Raw genomic sequence first — 15,292 nt, 5'->3', positions numbered from 1 at the left:
AGGAAAAGTGGGAAAGATGATTGGGAAATAAGATTTTTAGGTGGATACAATGAAATAGGAGAAAATGTGGAACTTTTGATTAGCTTTAGGCAAACCCCTCTCCTGGGTCTGCATCACTTTGGTGGAAAGGTCTCCTTTGACTATCACTGTAAATCCATGCTGTGGGCGGGGCCGGGAAATTATCTACATTTTACGGTGAGGAAGTGCAACTCCCACAGGTTCCATGGCTTGTCTGAGGTCACCCAGGTGGTAAGAGGTCCATGCCCTCTGACTGACCTGGCGAGAGAAGCCGTGTGGCTCAGATGAGCTATAGAAGGTCAGGGGGAGACCCTTTACTCATGGAATGGGCTAATTGGCCCGTAGGGACCACTCAGTTTTATAACAGATCCTTGAGTTTTGTTATCCCTGTAAAGCACGGTGGGTTCTGAGGGCCCCGGTTTGGGGATCTGACAGCTGAGGGATATGGGGTAGGAGACAGCGAACAAGGGCTTTGTCACAGAGCCGGCTGAGAGCCAACGAGCGGCTGATACATTTCTCCCGGCCTGGGTTGCAGAAGGCGCTGGAGCAGCAGATGGAGAGCCACCGGGAAGCTCATCAGAAGCAGCTGTCCAGACTCCGAGATGAAATCGAGGAGAAGCAGAAAATCATCGATGAGATTCGGGAGTGAGTCGGCCTGGGGGCTCGTGGGGCGTTGGGGCAGACACGGCCCCTGGGCCAGCCTGGAGGTCTCTGCTTTCCCCGCCCCATGGACCCTGGGCTCTGCCCTGGTGCCTCAGCGAGCTGGACGTGATGCTTTGCGGTCTGCTCCCCAACTGGAGCCGAGCCTCCGGGGGCTCTGGTGGGCAGGTGGCAGGCGGGTCCAGCTGCCCTGCCTGGTCCCCATGGAGCAGGGGCACGTTGGTGATTCAGCTGGGCAGACACATACCTCAGAAGGTGGGGATGCTGTTCCTATGAGAGGGTGAAAAAGACCCCCAAAGACCCTGAATTGCTTCTGATTCAGGGTTTCTGATGGGTTAAGAAATGCTCCAGAGAAGACAGTCAGCTCCCACTGCCTCAGCCCAACACATACCTGAACACTGCACACCCCAGAGACACCTGCTTGCAGGGGCACACTCCTTAGGGACCCGTGCTGTTGTGTGTCTGTCTGTGCTCGAGGGCATTGCAGCTGGGCTCAAGGCCATTCTCCTGTTGCAGCTGCTGAAGAGCCCCCTGCTCAGCAATTATCCCTCCCCACTCCTCTCACTTTCCCGCCTCATCAACACAAGTCCCCAGGCTGTGTTTAGATGCCCCCAATTAAAGACATAAGAAAACCAATTATATTGAAATACACTTCCACCCACTGACACCCTCCTCCCCTGTCTTCCTCCTCCCCGCCACCCCAGGTCCAGACTCAAGGTTCCCTCCTCTCTGTGTCTATAGATGAAGAAACATTTCTAGATGGGAAGCAAGATTCAATGATTTCCTTAGGGTCACGCTGCTAAACAAGAATCTAACTGGAATTGGAGTTTAAATCTCTCTCGATGTCCGTGCGATACTCACACAGCACATTTGCATTTTAAAAGCAAAAATGTAAATGATGTGTCGGGGCTCTGTGCACAGTCTCCCTAGGAAAGCACTTAGCATCGCCGCTCCCCTTCTTTTGGTCCACCCCCATGCTCCCACTTACGCTGAGCTTTCCCCTTTAAGTGTGACTCTTATTTGTTATGTTGATGAATCACCCTCAGATTGTTCAGCTGGAAGGGGATGGGGGGGAAGGAAGGTGAGAGAGATGGAGGGTCTCGGAGTCAGTTGACAAGTGGGGCCATTTCCTTGGCCTTTGCGTTTCACATGGGTTTTCCTTCAGAGAGTGTATAATCTGTTGTCTACAGTCATGTAGGCATGGCCGTATGAAAGGTTTTATAAGGACCGGGCTGATATAAATGGTGACCAAATACCCCCAACTGGATGGTGAGTTTCTTTTTTGCAACAGCCCCTGGACTTTCTTTGCGTTTCCCCTCTCTGCCCACTGCCCCCTTTCGCCCCCAAGACTTCACAGAACAGAACTGTCCCTGTGTCAGCCAGGGATTTAGATTTAGGGGGTGTTTTTGGAGCGTCAGACCAGAGAGGAAGGGAAGGTCAAAGTGGCCAAATAAGGTTCTGGGAGTGCGTGTGTACCATCTGTAGGGCAGAAAAGCAGAACTCTCACTGGGCTCTGTTTTTCTGTTTTAAAATATCGGCCCCTTTCCCATCTCATTATTTTCCCTCCCAAAGCTCTTGCGCAAGCCAACTATAAATACATTATTAAAGCCTTATGTTTCATGCCTCTCAGATGTTCCCAGAAATTTCATTTTCACTTGGGCAGGGAGGAAGCTGTGAGGTTGTTCTCTGATCCCTCCAAATCTTCCAGAATTGCCGCCTTTATTGCACAGGGCTAATGGGGTTAGAACAGAACCACGTCTTTAGCAGCATGACTCAGAATTTCAGGCTGATATGGAATGTATTGCTTTTTCCTCTCCATTTCAGTTTGAATCAGAAACTGCAACTGGAACAGGAGAAGCTCAGTTCTGATTATAACAAGCTGAAAATAGAGGACCAAGAGAGAGAAATGAAACTGGAAAAGCTCTTGTGAGTGTGCTTTAAATATTTCCTCTGTTTTCTCTCATCCTCTCGAAGTTTGTTTTTTTTTTTTTGCCAACTGCACGGCACGCGGGATCTTAGTTCCCTGACCAGGGACCAGGGACCGGACCCATGCCCCCTGCAGTGGAAGCACAGAGTCTTAACCACTGGACTGCCAGGGAAGTCCCCCCACCACCCTGCAAAGTCTTAAAAAGTCTGCTTTGGTGATTCAGATACCCAAATATTCAGGTTAGGTCAGGCCAATTTAAAAACAGACCGTGGCCATTTGGGTGAGTTGGTTTGTTTTGTTGACTTATCTGCAGGTGCAGATGGTATCTGTGAGAATCTCTGATGCCCCTTTGGTGGTTCACAGTTCCTTTCTGTTTTTTAGATTGCTCAATGATAAAAGAGAACAAGCCAGAGAGGACCTCAAAGGGCTGGAGGAGACAGTGGTATGTTGATGTGTTTCCCAACTCATTTTAGTCTCAGAGACCAGATTGGTTTATGATTTTTTTTTTTTTTTTTTTTTTTTTTTCTGGTACGCGGGCCTCTCACTGCCGCGGCCTCTCCCGTTGCGGAGCACAGGCTCCGGATGCGCAGGCCCAGCAGCCATGGCTCACGGGCCCAGCCGCTCCGCGGCATGTGGGATCCCCCCGGACCGGGGCACGAACCCGCGTCCCCTGCATCGGCAGGCGGACTCCCAACCACTGCGCCACCAGGGAAGCCCTGGTTTATGATCTTTTGAATTTGTTTCTTCTAAAATTTTATTTGTGCATGCCTTTCTTGAATATCATTTTAAACATAAAACTTCCTATGGAAACATGAGAGCTGTAGAATTTATTCCCCTGGTCTTAACAGAGTGAATAACCAACCAACCATCCATCCATCCATCCATCCATCCATCCATCCATCCATCCATCCTTAAGACTGTAACCATGGAGTCCTGACTGAGATTTAAACTCAAATCAGTGCCTGCAATTTTACAGCCTCTGTATGTTGTGACTTACTTCCATGCAACAATCAGTGGATATTTATTGATCACCTACTGAGGGCTGGCATGCTTTTAGGTGCTTGAGTTGCATCAGTACAGAACAGTTAAGATGCTGGCCCTTGTGAAGCCGTCTTTCACCTGGGGGAGACAGACAGTGAGAAATATGGATGTAGATCATGACCTCCATTAGATGGTTATAGAAAGTGCAGGGGTACTGGTTTGGGGTGGCCCCACTGGGAGGTGACATTTAAGCAGGAACTTGAAGCAGGTAAAAGAAGGAGCCATGGGGATGTCCGGGGGAGGAGCCTTCCAGGAGAGGCAGCAGCCAGTGCCAAGGCCCTGAGGTCAGCCCATGGCAGGCATGTTGAGGTACAACAGGGAGGTCAATGTGTATGTGACCAAGAGAAGGAGGGAAGGCAGGAGGTAGGCACAGAGAGGTCAAGGCCAGAGGAGGTGCAGGCCAGGTAGGGCCTTGGGACCTGCAGGGTTTGGGGCAGAAGAGTGACAGATCTACTTCCCTTTGGAAGAAGGGCTCACCATCTGAGATCCTGGTTAGTTTTCTCTGTGCTTTCATTGGGTTTGTCTCCTCTGGTCAACTTCCGTCTCAGTTGCCCTGGGGGGTAGCTGCCTGGCTCCGAGGGCTCTCAAGAGCCCTTCAAAATGCCACGCAGCCTGTGTTTGAAGACAGACACCCCAAATAGTCTCAATTTGGTGAAAACATGTCGAGTCATTTCACATGACATGACAACAGAGAGAAACTGTTGTTTACATACAGTCATGCATTCTGATTTCATTCCCACGTCCTGGGAATTTATGGGGGACTGAGCCTGAATCCACGAACTCGGTGACCCCAGACTGGAGGCAAGCGGTTGATCAGGGCTGGACCCGAGGCTGCACTCTGGCCGCTGGGCCAGTGTTAGCTGCTCCTCAAAGCCAGGTGTGGGCTCGGAGGGCACCAGCCGTTCAGGACAGAAGTAGGATGACTGTTCACAGGAAGTTGGGCCTTTTGAGCCTGGTGGAGAAGACGGTGGACAGGGCAGCTGGAGGGGAAACAGAAATGAAGCCATGAAGTTGCTTCCTCCACATCTGTTCTCCTGGAGAAGTGGTACCCATAATCATAGATAATTATAACAATTCAGAAATATATTGCACATTAAAATGTCACTGTATTCCCACCAGCCAGAGATCAATATTTCAGTATCTTTTCTTCCTTTACACCCTCGCACTCTCTCATGCACACTCACGCAGCACACACACCTTCCATGCCCACACCCAGAAGCTCACTCTTCACCCCTCTCTCTCTCACGGCCTCACCCACGCTCAGGCACAATCACTTATTCTTTCTCACACACACATCTTCACACACACTCACACCCACAGGCCCTCACATTCACATTCTCATGCCTGTGTTCATCCACTCACAAATTCTTACACACTCACCCAGCACACCCCATAACATGCTGACACACACATTCACACTCATTAGTGACCATCCACACTTCCTCACTGGCACACTCACACTTTTGCTCATTCACTCTCACACCCTCCATCATGTCCACTCACACACACTCGCTCCACGTGCTGACTCTCTCCCAGACTCACAAGCTTTCTGTCTTTCACACTCACTCATGAGCATGTTCTTTTGCCCTTTTGAATGTTTTTTTGTTTTGTTTTGTTTTGGCCTCACTGAGCGACTTGTGGGATCTTAGTTCCCTGACCAGGGATCGAACCCATGCCCCCTGCAGTGGAAGCACGGAGCCCTAATCACTGGACCTCCAGGGAAGTCCACTGAATACATGTTTATTTATTTATTTATTTATTTATTTATTTATATTTTTGGCTGTGTTGGGTCTTCGTTGCTGCACGCAGATTTCTCTAGTTGCAGTGAGCAGGGGCCACTCCTCGCCGCAGTGCACAGGCTTCTCGTTGCAGTGCCTCTCTTGTAGAGCACGGGCTCCAGGCACACAGGCTTCAGCAGTTGTGGCACACAGGCTCTAGAGTGCAGGCTCAGTAGTTGTGGCTCACAGACCTAGTTGCTGCACGGCATGTGGGATCTTCCCGGACCAGGGCTTGAACCCGTGTCCCCTGCACTGGCAGGCAGATTCTTAACCGCTGCGCCACCAGGGAAGTCCACTGAATACATTTTTAACAACACATTTTCCTCACTAGCCTCCTCCACTGGTTCTCCTTCCCCCACCTCCCCGCCCAGCCCACTCACCTATGTTCCCAACCTCACATCCATTCTCCCCAGCCCCCCTACCACACACACATGCTCACGCAACACACTTGGTCCCTCACACGTGGACGGACCCACTGACACAGCCTCCCACGTTCCCTCTGCAGCCCTCACTGCCCGTCCACACACATCACGCACACACACGCTTTCAATTCCCAAACTGGAACCCCACGGTCTGTGCCATTCCAGACGTGGGTGTTTTTACTTATCCTTCCATCACATCCTCCCCAAGCTGTCAGTGTTCCTCAGGGGCAGGCCTGCTGTCCTTGGCTGACCCTTCCTGAGCCCCCCTTAGCCCTAGGCCTGCGCTGCCTCCTGGACTGTCTGGACAGGCCCGGGTGGGACCTGCCACCCAGGGGTTGTAGTCTGTGAAGCCCACTCCAGGGGGCGATGTTGGGAAAGGCCAACCAGCCAGTGGGGACGTCTCTGGGGTCCCGGGAAGCCATCTGGCTTTAATAGGACACTTTGTGTGGGCTCTGGGGCTGGACCTCTCCTGCTGCGTTGATGGGCCTTGTGTCCCCACCTCTCTGGTCACACCCTCGCTGTCCCCCGTGACAGGAAGCTGAGCCCTGGGCTTTTACACAGAGGGCAGCGTCCGTGCCAGGAAAGGCTTGTGACTGACTTCACAAGGGAAGGGAATCGGGGTGGGTGAAGGAATGCTAATGGATACGATGGAGGAAAATTGATTGCCCCAGGAGGCCAAAATGGGGTTACGCAGGCATTCATGTGCAACTTATCAACTGTTTCCAAGGCCTTGAACTGCCCCTCCTAAACTGTTTCTTGAAGTTACCTAAAAACAAACAGCAAGGAGAGAAAGTCGCCAAACTCCGGACTCTGGATTATTTGGTGCTCGGCCTGGAAGAATCGCCTGGCCCTTTGACAAGACACCCGGGTCTTCTCTTCTCATGTCCCTGCAGGGTGGTGGCGTTTTTCATGGAAAGTATTTACTGTGATTATAGTTCAATCAGTAATGAAATCCCTGAAGCGGGAGAGAGAGCTCGCAGAGCAGGGGGCCGAGGCCGAGCTCCCTCGGGCAGGGGCACAGGCAGCACAGCTACATCACTGAGAGCTCAGAGCAGCCCCCCTGCACCTGCCGGCCGGTGGCTCAGCTCTGGGCACGCACCGCGTGCACGGCGTTCCTAACAGCAGGCCCGCTTGGCCTCCCGCAGAAAGTAATTTGCCTCATCTGAGGAATCAATTGACTTCAGGTGCTTTTTATTTCAACTCAATTATGGAATTGGACCCAGTAATTTGACCTTAAATTAACATAGAACCTTTATTCAAGAAACTTATTATTTCCATGTCTTTAGAGCCTGTTTCTTCCTTTTTTCTGTGAGCTGTGTGAGCTCCATCCCTTGACATTCTGTGTTAGGTCAATTTAGACAAACTGAAAAACAAATGTGAGTGTATTTCTCTCCTTATGGGAAAATATTTTTAAGGGAACTAGTCGTACGTCCTGTGGTAAATACACGGAGACTTAAAGGGAAGGAAATATTTCGGTTTTCTGATTTTGTTAAACAGAGGTCACCAGATTTGACTTAGACCTTTGTCTTAGCAATCTAATTCCTATGGGTTCATTAGTAGAAAAGACTCCAAAATGAAGAAAAAAAATGCTCCCAAGAAGTTAATTTCATGAAAGTCATAACAACAACCAAAGGAAGCAATAAAAGTCTAATGAAGAAATGTCTGTCAAATATGATGCATCAGTACATTAATACTAGCGAATATTTATTGAATGTTTACTATGTGCCAGAAATGGTTGTAAGAGTTTCATAAGGATCATCTCACTGAAGCTTGATAACAGCAACTATGAGACAGCTACTATTTTTATCCTCATGTTACAAATAAGAAAGCTGAGGCACAGAAAGGTTAGATAAGTTGCCCAGGGTCACCCAGGTGGAAAGTCCATAAGCTCAGTGATGTAAAGCAAAGGAGCATGTGGACCACGGCCAGAGGGGTGTGGAAACATGAAAAATGTCGGTCAGTTAGGGTGGGAGAAACCGTGGCTAACTTTTCATTTAAATTTGTTAGCATTTTGTATAACGTGTACACCATAAGTTAGAGGGAAAAAAGAGTCCATTCTGGTACAACACAGCCCTCCAGGAATTTTTATGAGAAAACTTTTGAATTTTTGCGGTTGAAGGGGAAAAAGCGTTCTATTTAAAACACAGCAAACGAGCAGGCTTTGTTCTAGTTTACGCTTCATTGTTTGAGTTCCCAGTCTCTGAACCTTGGGGTGCCCGTGGGAAGATGCCAGGTGGAGGAGGATATGAGTGGTGGGCAGGTCAGAGGAAGTGGTGAGCCCCATGGCCTCGATGGTTGGCTTACAGAGCTTTATGGAGCTGTCTGGGGTTGATGGTCTGGTGCCAGCTGTGTCGTAAATTCAGCGTGTTCCCTCATTTAAGTGGCATTTTAACAATCTTCTCTTCCAGTCTCGAGAGCTACAGACTCTGCACAACCTCCGTAAACTCTTCGTCCAGGATCTGACCGCCCGGGTTAAAAAAGTGAGTTCTAGTTTGTGTGAATGGGACTGAGAAGAAAAGTTGGCCAGAACGAATCATTTTCAGTTGAAGTATCACTTGCTTAAATCGGGGCTGGTTATGCTTAAAAATTAATTACTTCATGCCAGAGAATGTGATTAAAAGAATGTGCTGGAGGGGGAAAAATACTTGGGAACATTTTTCCATCTTAGTACAAGGAAGTTATTGGGTTGGCCAGAGAAGTTCATTAGGGTTTTTCCCGTAACATTTTATGGAAAAACCCGAGCGAACTTTTTGGGCCAACCCAATATCCTTTCAAACGAACGCATATTTATCTGGCCACAGTGTGAAAACCTCTGAGCGTTGCAGGGAAAACCCAGAGGGGTCTCATCAGACAGCGTGGCCCTGAAGCCTGGTGAACGATGTCAGGAACGTGGAAGTCAGGGGCTAGAGCCTCATCTTTGCTTGTTAAGAGGCTATGAGGGGCCAGGTCAGAGTGTACGAAGCACTTTAACATCCGGCGTCTTGTGTGCTCTCCCCAGGAGCCATGTAAGTGGTTCTTAGTGTTCTGTTTTGCAGCTGTGGAGGTGGGCTCAGAGGTTACGTGACCTCCCGAGATCACGCAGCTGGGGAGAGCCAGAGATGGGATTGTAATCCAGGTCTGTGTGACTCCAGAGTCTGAGCTGCTTTGGTCCTTGTGCCACACACAGTGACAGTGATCTTGGGAGTCACTGAACGGTGAACCCCCAGAGCAGCTAGCAGAGGTTTTGGGAGGGGGAGGGGAGGGGGAACAGCAAGGGGGCCATGCTTTAAAGATATTTGAAAGTGATGGATGAGGGGCAGTGGGCGTGCCCAGAGGTGTGACAGGATGGACGGAAGGTATATTTAAGAAAAGTGTGTGCATGGGGGTCTGTGTGAAGGAGCGAAGGAAAAGGGATGAAATATATTATAAAAAAAAAAGAGGAGGTGACTGATGGAGTCGGATCTGAGAAGACAGAATTGATGGTATAGGGGAATGTATTAGGCTTGGTAGATGGAAAGGACCCACTTTCCCAGAGAGGAGACGTGGAGAAGCCAAGATGGAGACATTCGTAGGGAAATATATGACACTGGGAAGAGATGCATCTGAAGACTTTGACCTTCTCAGTTAATGTGGAGAAGAAGGTGCTCAGTGGAGAAGAAGGAAGAGAATGGGAAGCCCACAGAGACTAGAGGCGGCCCGGGCAGCTGTGGGAGATTTGCTGGGGACGAACAAAAGGATGCTGAGCAGTGTGGGAGCGTCCAGCTGAGGGTCAGAGCATGGATTTGTCGTGGCACCTGACAGCACGATTCGAGTGAGCTTGGAGGCCTGGAAATAAAAACAAGGAAAGAGGGTGGAGAATGATGGGAGGTTTCAAGGTGGCACTGGTCAGGCAGGTAGGTAGTGATCACTGTCATCAGAATAGAAATGACTGGAGGACCTGGACCAGGGAGGAGAGAGAGGCCAGAGCAGAGGTGATGGAGACAGAGACTAGAGAGGTTATGACAAGAACCAAAAAGGCTCAGTCGGAGGGAGGAGGTGTTCCGAGGAGGGTGCAGAGCTTGAGATCAGACTTCCCTGACTTCACAATATAAAACTCTCTAGGAAGAGCCTATTCCTAGACCAGTGGTTCTCAAAGTGTGGCCACCTGGCTAGCAGCACTGACGTCACCTGGGAACTTGCTAGAGGTGCAAATTCTCAGACCCACCCTGGATCCACTGACTCAGAGATGAGGGTAGGGCCCAGCAATCTGAGTTTTAACAAATCCTCTTCTGGGTTTAAGAACCTTGGATTTAGATCAAAGAGACAGGTTTGAGATGCTCATATAGACATCACGTCTCAGAAAGAGAAGGGTGATGATCTCTTCTATAATGAGACAAAGCAAGCGTGCTTTGCCATTTTGGGACTCCAGGATGTGTTTCTACATGTATTTCCCAACTTATCTGGCCACTCAGTGTGGCAGTGCTGGGAGAACAGTGTTTTTATCAATCTCAAGACCTGATAAATTTCGAGAGTTGATCCAGCACAGCGCGCAGATGCCAGGACTAGTCTGAGATGGATTCATTAAGTAATTTCATGGAATTGGAAGCTGAAGGGACAAGCAGAGGCCATTGAGACTTCCCAGTGGGACCACAGACACTTTCCCACAGCTTGATGACTTGTTATCTCACTTGTGATGTTTGAAATGAAACTTGGGTCTTGGGCTTATGTTGTTTCTTTTTTTAACATCTTTATTGGAGTATAATTGCTTTACATTGTTGTGTTAGTCGCTGCTGTATAACAGAGTGAATCAGCTATACGTATACATATATCCCCATATCCCCTCCCTCTTGCATCTCCCTCCCTCCCACCCTCCCTATCCCACCCCTCTAGGTGGTCACAAAGCACGGAGCTGATCTCCCTGCGCTATGCGTCTGCTTCTCACTAGCTATCGGTTTTACATTTGGTAGTATACGTATGTCCATGCCACTCTCTCACTTCATCCCAGCTTCCCCTTCCCCCTCCCCGTGTCCTCAAGTCCATTCTCTACATCTGTGTCTTTATTCCTGTCCTGTTGGGCTATGTTTTCACACTAGTTCTTCTTAATGAGTTTTGGAACACTTCCTTTTGAAAAGAAAAGCCTCTACCTGCGTGCAAGGGAGAGGTATATTTCACAAAGAGAGCTGAATCCCTCAAAAAAAGATTTGAAGTTTTTCTGTCAGCTGTCCAAAGAGAGAACACTTTTGATACCAATCAAGGAAATTAATTGGGAAGAAGGTCGAGTCTAAACTTTTAGAACCACTCTTCATTTTCACTTTCAGAATAACCTTTAGTAAGATTGGGGGTTTTCTTTCGAATGGCTCATCCACGTGATGTTGGGACTGGGGGTGGGCGGTGTGGAGGCCTGTCCCGCTGACCCCTTGGTGTTGATGCAGAGTGTAGAGCTGGACAGCGACGAGGGAGGAGGCAGTGCTGCCCAGAAGCAGAAAATTTCCTTCCTGGAGAATAACCTGGAGCAGCTCACTAAGGTCCACAAACAGGTAGGAGGGTTGCGTCATCTTCCTCCCGCTTCTCTTTCTCTCCTGGAGAGAAGCCCCGCTGGATTCAGCCCTAGTGAGGGAGGTGACTCTGATACAGAAGGTAAAAGGACAGTACATCACTAGGGAACATCAGTGCTGGAAGGGACCTGGCACTCTTTTAGTCTTCAGTGACTTCCCTTGTATAGAAAATACCTTTTTTTTTTTTTTAATTTTATTTTTTGGTCGTGCCGCGTGGCACGCGGGATCTTAGTTCCCCAACCAAGGATCGAACCCGCACCCCCTGCAGTGGAAACGCAGAGTCTTAACCACTGGACCACCAGGGAAGTCCTAAAATACTTTCCTGATGGAAGCCAAATATAAGGAATTGAGTGTGAGCTCTCTGGGGCTTGGGGAGCAGGGCGTTCAGTCGTGTCTTTTCATCCTGCCTCCCATCCCAGCCTCCAACCCCAGCTGGCCTCAGTGTCTCCCGTGATGCTTTTCAGGACCCTCTGTGGACCCAAAGACTCCACAGAATGCAAAGTGGATGCCAGCGAGCTGGGTCAGGCTCCCTCTTTTTATAGATGAGGAAACAGACTGGGCGAGGAAGCCACTGGCTTCATCCCACACGTGGGAGCACTGGGGCCGGAACCAGCCCCCTCTCTGCACTGTCACCCTATTTCTTGGGCATCCTCTCAGGTTCCTGCAACACCCTGGAGTTTGTCTAGAGTGACAGAGTGACAGTGTCCAAACCTACCGGTGACTTAGGCAGGTTATTTGTCTCCTTTCTGTTTAAATGCTGGAAGGTTCATGACGGTTTTCCCTAAATCCTCAAGATCTTGGATCTGATAAAAATGGTCCAACATTTTGGACCCCGTGGCCCAGGGGATGTCACTTCTCCTTGACTTGTTACATCCTCTTCAACATTACTGATGATGGCATTTTTCCCCAAAGGGAGGATGACAGATTCAACATGGTTGAAGTCATTCAAGCAAATTGTTGATGAGAAATAGAAAAGCAGAAACTACCAGGGAACTTGAACTAGAGCTCTGAAATTCATTAATTATTTTATTCATGAATTCAATGAATATTTATTAAAAACTTACTCTCTGCCGGGCACTGGAGCTGGTGCTGGGTGCGGGGGACACAGGAGTAAAGAAAACAGGTGTAGACCCAGCAGTAGTTCAACCTTTGTTTAGCACTTAAGATTCTCAAAACTTTTCCTGATCCATTTGGATTCCCACAGTGATCCTATGTATGTAGCCTGTAGACTTAGAGTGGTTGAGTGACGCACACCTGGTCAGACGGCCAGGCAGTAACAGATACGGCTCTTGAGCCCATTCTTAACCCAGGGTGAGCTTGTTCCTTCTTAACTGAGCGTCTTAGGTAATGAAAGAATGAGCAGTATCCCTGAGTTACCCGTTAGCCTCTGGATATGTTGCAACGTGGGGTCCAGACCCGGTGCTGGTGTAGACGATGTGTCCTGGCTTGGAAGGAGGCCTTCAGAGAGCTCTAGAACATGAATGCCTTTCACTGAGCGTGTCTGAACTGGCTTCACATTTCTTATCTTTCACATGCCAGTGTCCAAGGAGTCAGTTTTCTCTGGCAAGTCCCCCCCTCACCCCTCAAACAAAAGAGGCAGTAAATCCCACCCACGCCTGAAAGTTTCCTACGGCTGGAAATGGTTTTTGATTCTATCGCACACCCCTCCCCGCTTTCTCGTACCCGTGAATCCTGTGTTTGGCAAATTGGAGCCTCAGGGTATGGGAGTTTTATTCCCGTTGGTCCCACCCACCGTTTATGGTCTTACAGACCCTCCAAGACGGCCCTGGTGGGGCGCGTGGGTGGTGGTTCTAGCTGCTCTCCTGTCACCTTCTCAGCCCCCGCAGTGCGTCTGCCCAGCCCCCCCGCCCCGTAACTCCCCACCTCCCCCTCCCGCCGCAGCTGGTCCGGGACAACGCAGACCTGCGCTGTGAGCTGCCCAAGCTGGAGAAGCGCCTGCGTGCCACGGCCGAGCGCGTCAAGGCACTGGAGAGCGCGCTGAAGGAGGCCAAGGAGAACGCCATGCGGGACCGCAAGCGCTACCAGCAGGAGGTGGACCGCATCAAGGAGGCTGTGCGAGCCAAGAACATGGCCAGGAGGGCCCACTCGGCCCAGATCGGTACGTGTGCCCGCACCCGGGCCCTTGACAGAAGGCGAGGGCTCCTCTGGGTGGAAGCTCTGGGCGGGGCGGCCCGGCTCCTCCCGGCACCCAGCGTCCATCCTGGGAGGATGGGATGGCCAGGCGTGCGCTTCCTTACACTGAGAGATTCTGGGGGACCTTGTGATCGTCAAAGCTATTGAGCTGAGCAGAGAAGGCGGCCAGCCCTGGCTTCAGGCGGAGGTGTTTGGCTGTAAACAGACAGAGGTATACTTTCTCCGGAATACCGGAATATATGGCTTGCTCAGGAAAGCCCGAAGGCCCCTTCTGTTCTGCACCCGGCGGAACCATGAGGGAGCTACGTGTAGCCAGAAGCCTCAGGGAGAGCTGCCTGCAAGCGCAGCCTTGGAAATACTCTGGAGAGAGCCAGGCCTGGCATCAGTGAGTGCAGGGGGCCTGGCCATCCAGCCCCTTCAAGACCTGGATTTGGACCCATGCAAAGAATGAGAGTGTGCCTGTTGAGTCATCGTTCTTGGGATAATGCGGTGACAGTAGAAGGGATTTAAGGATGTTCTCTAGAGCGCTTCTTTCTTTCTTTTCTTTTCTTTTCTTTTTATTTTTTCAATGGAAACATCTCCAATAACATGTAATATTATTTCTCATCAGATATTGCTGTGCAGATGTTATGTAAACCAGCAACTTCACATTTCTAGTTTTAAGATCATAACTTACATTAGTGGTTCATTGCATTTATTGGGTCTTATACCCTGGGACTATCTTACTGAAAACTGTGAACCCTCTCCCCCTAAAATGCATCACAGACAGAGTTCTGCATCCAGTTTCAGGGAGATACTGTTGGAACCCATTGGGACCCACGGATCTGCCTCAGATAAAACTGAAAGTCCTCTGTTTCTAATTTTCCTTGATAAGAATTGAAATAATTGATACACAAGGTCTCTTTGTCCCCTAAACATCGGGTGCCTTGGATTAACTAACTGTACCAATCGGAGGGCAAACGTCCCACTTTCAGAAAGATCTGGTGATTGATAAGAATTGTCATGTCGATAAAAAGTGTGCCTCTTGGTTTTCGCACGTGACCTGGAGGTATCTCGGCGCGGCTGTTTAAGTCCTTTCTGAATGTCTCTTCTCTCTTTTCTGTCGGTTGCATACAGCCAAGCCCATCCGCCCTGGACACTACCCAGCATCGTCTCCAACGGCTGTCCACGCCATCCGAGGGGGAGGAGGCAGCTCTTCAAACTCCACTCACTACCAGAAATAAACACGAAGTGAGTCCTTAGTGTCAGGGGTGGCTTCCGTCCGGGGCAGGCCTGGGGCTCTCCCTGCTTCTGCCTGGCTCTCAGCCATGTGTGTGTGGACCTGCAGTGGAGAGGAAAGGGTGCAGCTCTACCCCAGCACAGGCCCTGGCGCTTCAGGTTATCAGGGGCCTGGGTCTACCTTTAGCTCAGTCTAGGACCTCAGGGTCTTCCAGCTAAGGTCACCTGGTGCCAGGGACCCTCCAGGGACGGGCAGGGTGCGGTGAATGAATCATCCGAGCTTTCTCTTGTCTGCGGGACTCCCCTCTGTAGCTGGCATCCAGAAGGGCATTACCTGTTTGTCAACTGCTTTTACCCAGAGTAGGCAGGTGTGGGTGCCTGCTTTAAGTCTCAGGAACTGGATATAAAGAAAGAGCCAGATAATAGAAAGTCACTTTCTTTTTTTTTTTTTTTTTTTTTTTTTGCGGTACGCGGGCCTCTCACTGCTGTGGCCTCTCCCGTTGCGGAGCACAGGCTCCGGACGCGCAGGCTCAGCGGCCATGGCTCACGGGCCCAGCTCCT

The 15,292-nt window shown here is 50.0% G+C and overlaps 1 protein-coding gene across 2 annotated transcripts in view; it reads left to right on the top strand.

Moving 5' to 3' along the window:
* KIF5C (kinesin family member 5C) overlaps nt 1-15,292 on the top strand; it is a 166,819-nt gene that overhangs the window by 133,652 nt on the left and 17,875 nt on the right. For both annotated transcript variants that reach the window (XM_060016836.1, XM_060016837.1), the window contains exons 19-25: nt 554-663; nt 2,503-2,604; nt 2,987-3,047; nt 8,255-8,326; nt 11,237-11,341; nt 13,262-13,478; nt 14,630-14,743. In XM_060016836.1, the coding sequence (XP_059872819.1) occupies nt 554-663; nt 2,503-2,604; nt 2,987-3,047; nt 8,255-8,326; nt 11,237-11,341; nt 13,262-13,478; nt 14,630-14,736 (774 nt within the window). In that variant the 3' untranslated portion in view covers nt 14,737-14,743. The remainder of the gene's footprint in view (nt 1-553; nt 664-2,502; nt 2,605-2,986; nt 3,048-8,254; nt 8,327-11,236; nt 11,342-13,261; nt 13,479-14,629; nt 14,744-15,292) is intronic.

Source organism: Delphinus delphis, chromosome 7, assembly GCF_949987515.2.
Source record: "Delphinus delphis chromosome 7, mDelDel1.2, whole genome shotgun sequence".
Lineage (NCBI taxonomy): Eukaryota > Metazoa > Chordata > Mammalia > Artiodactyla > Delphinidae > Delphinus > Delphinus delphis.
This window is presented reverse-complemented; position numbering and strand designations above follow the sequence as displayed.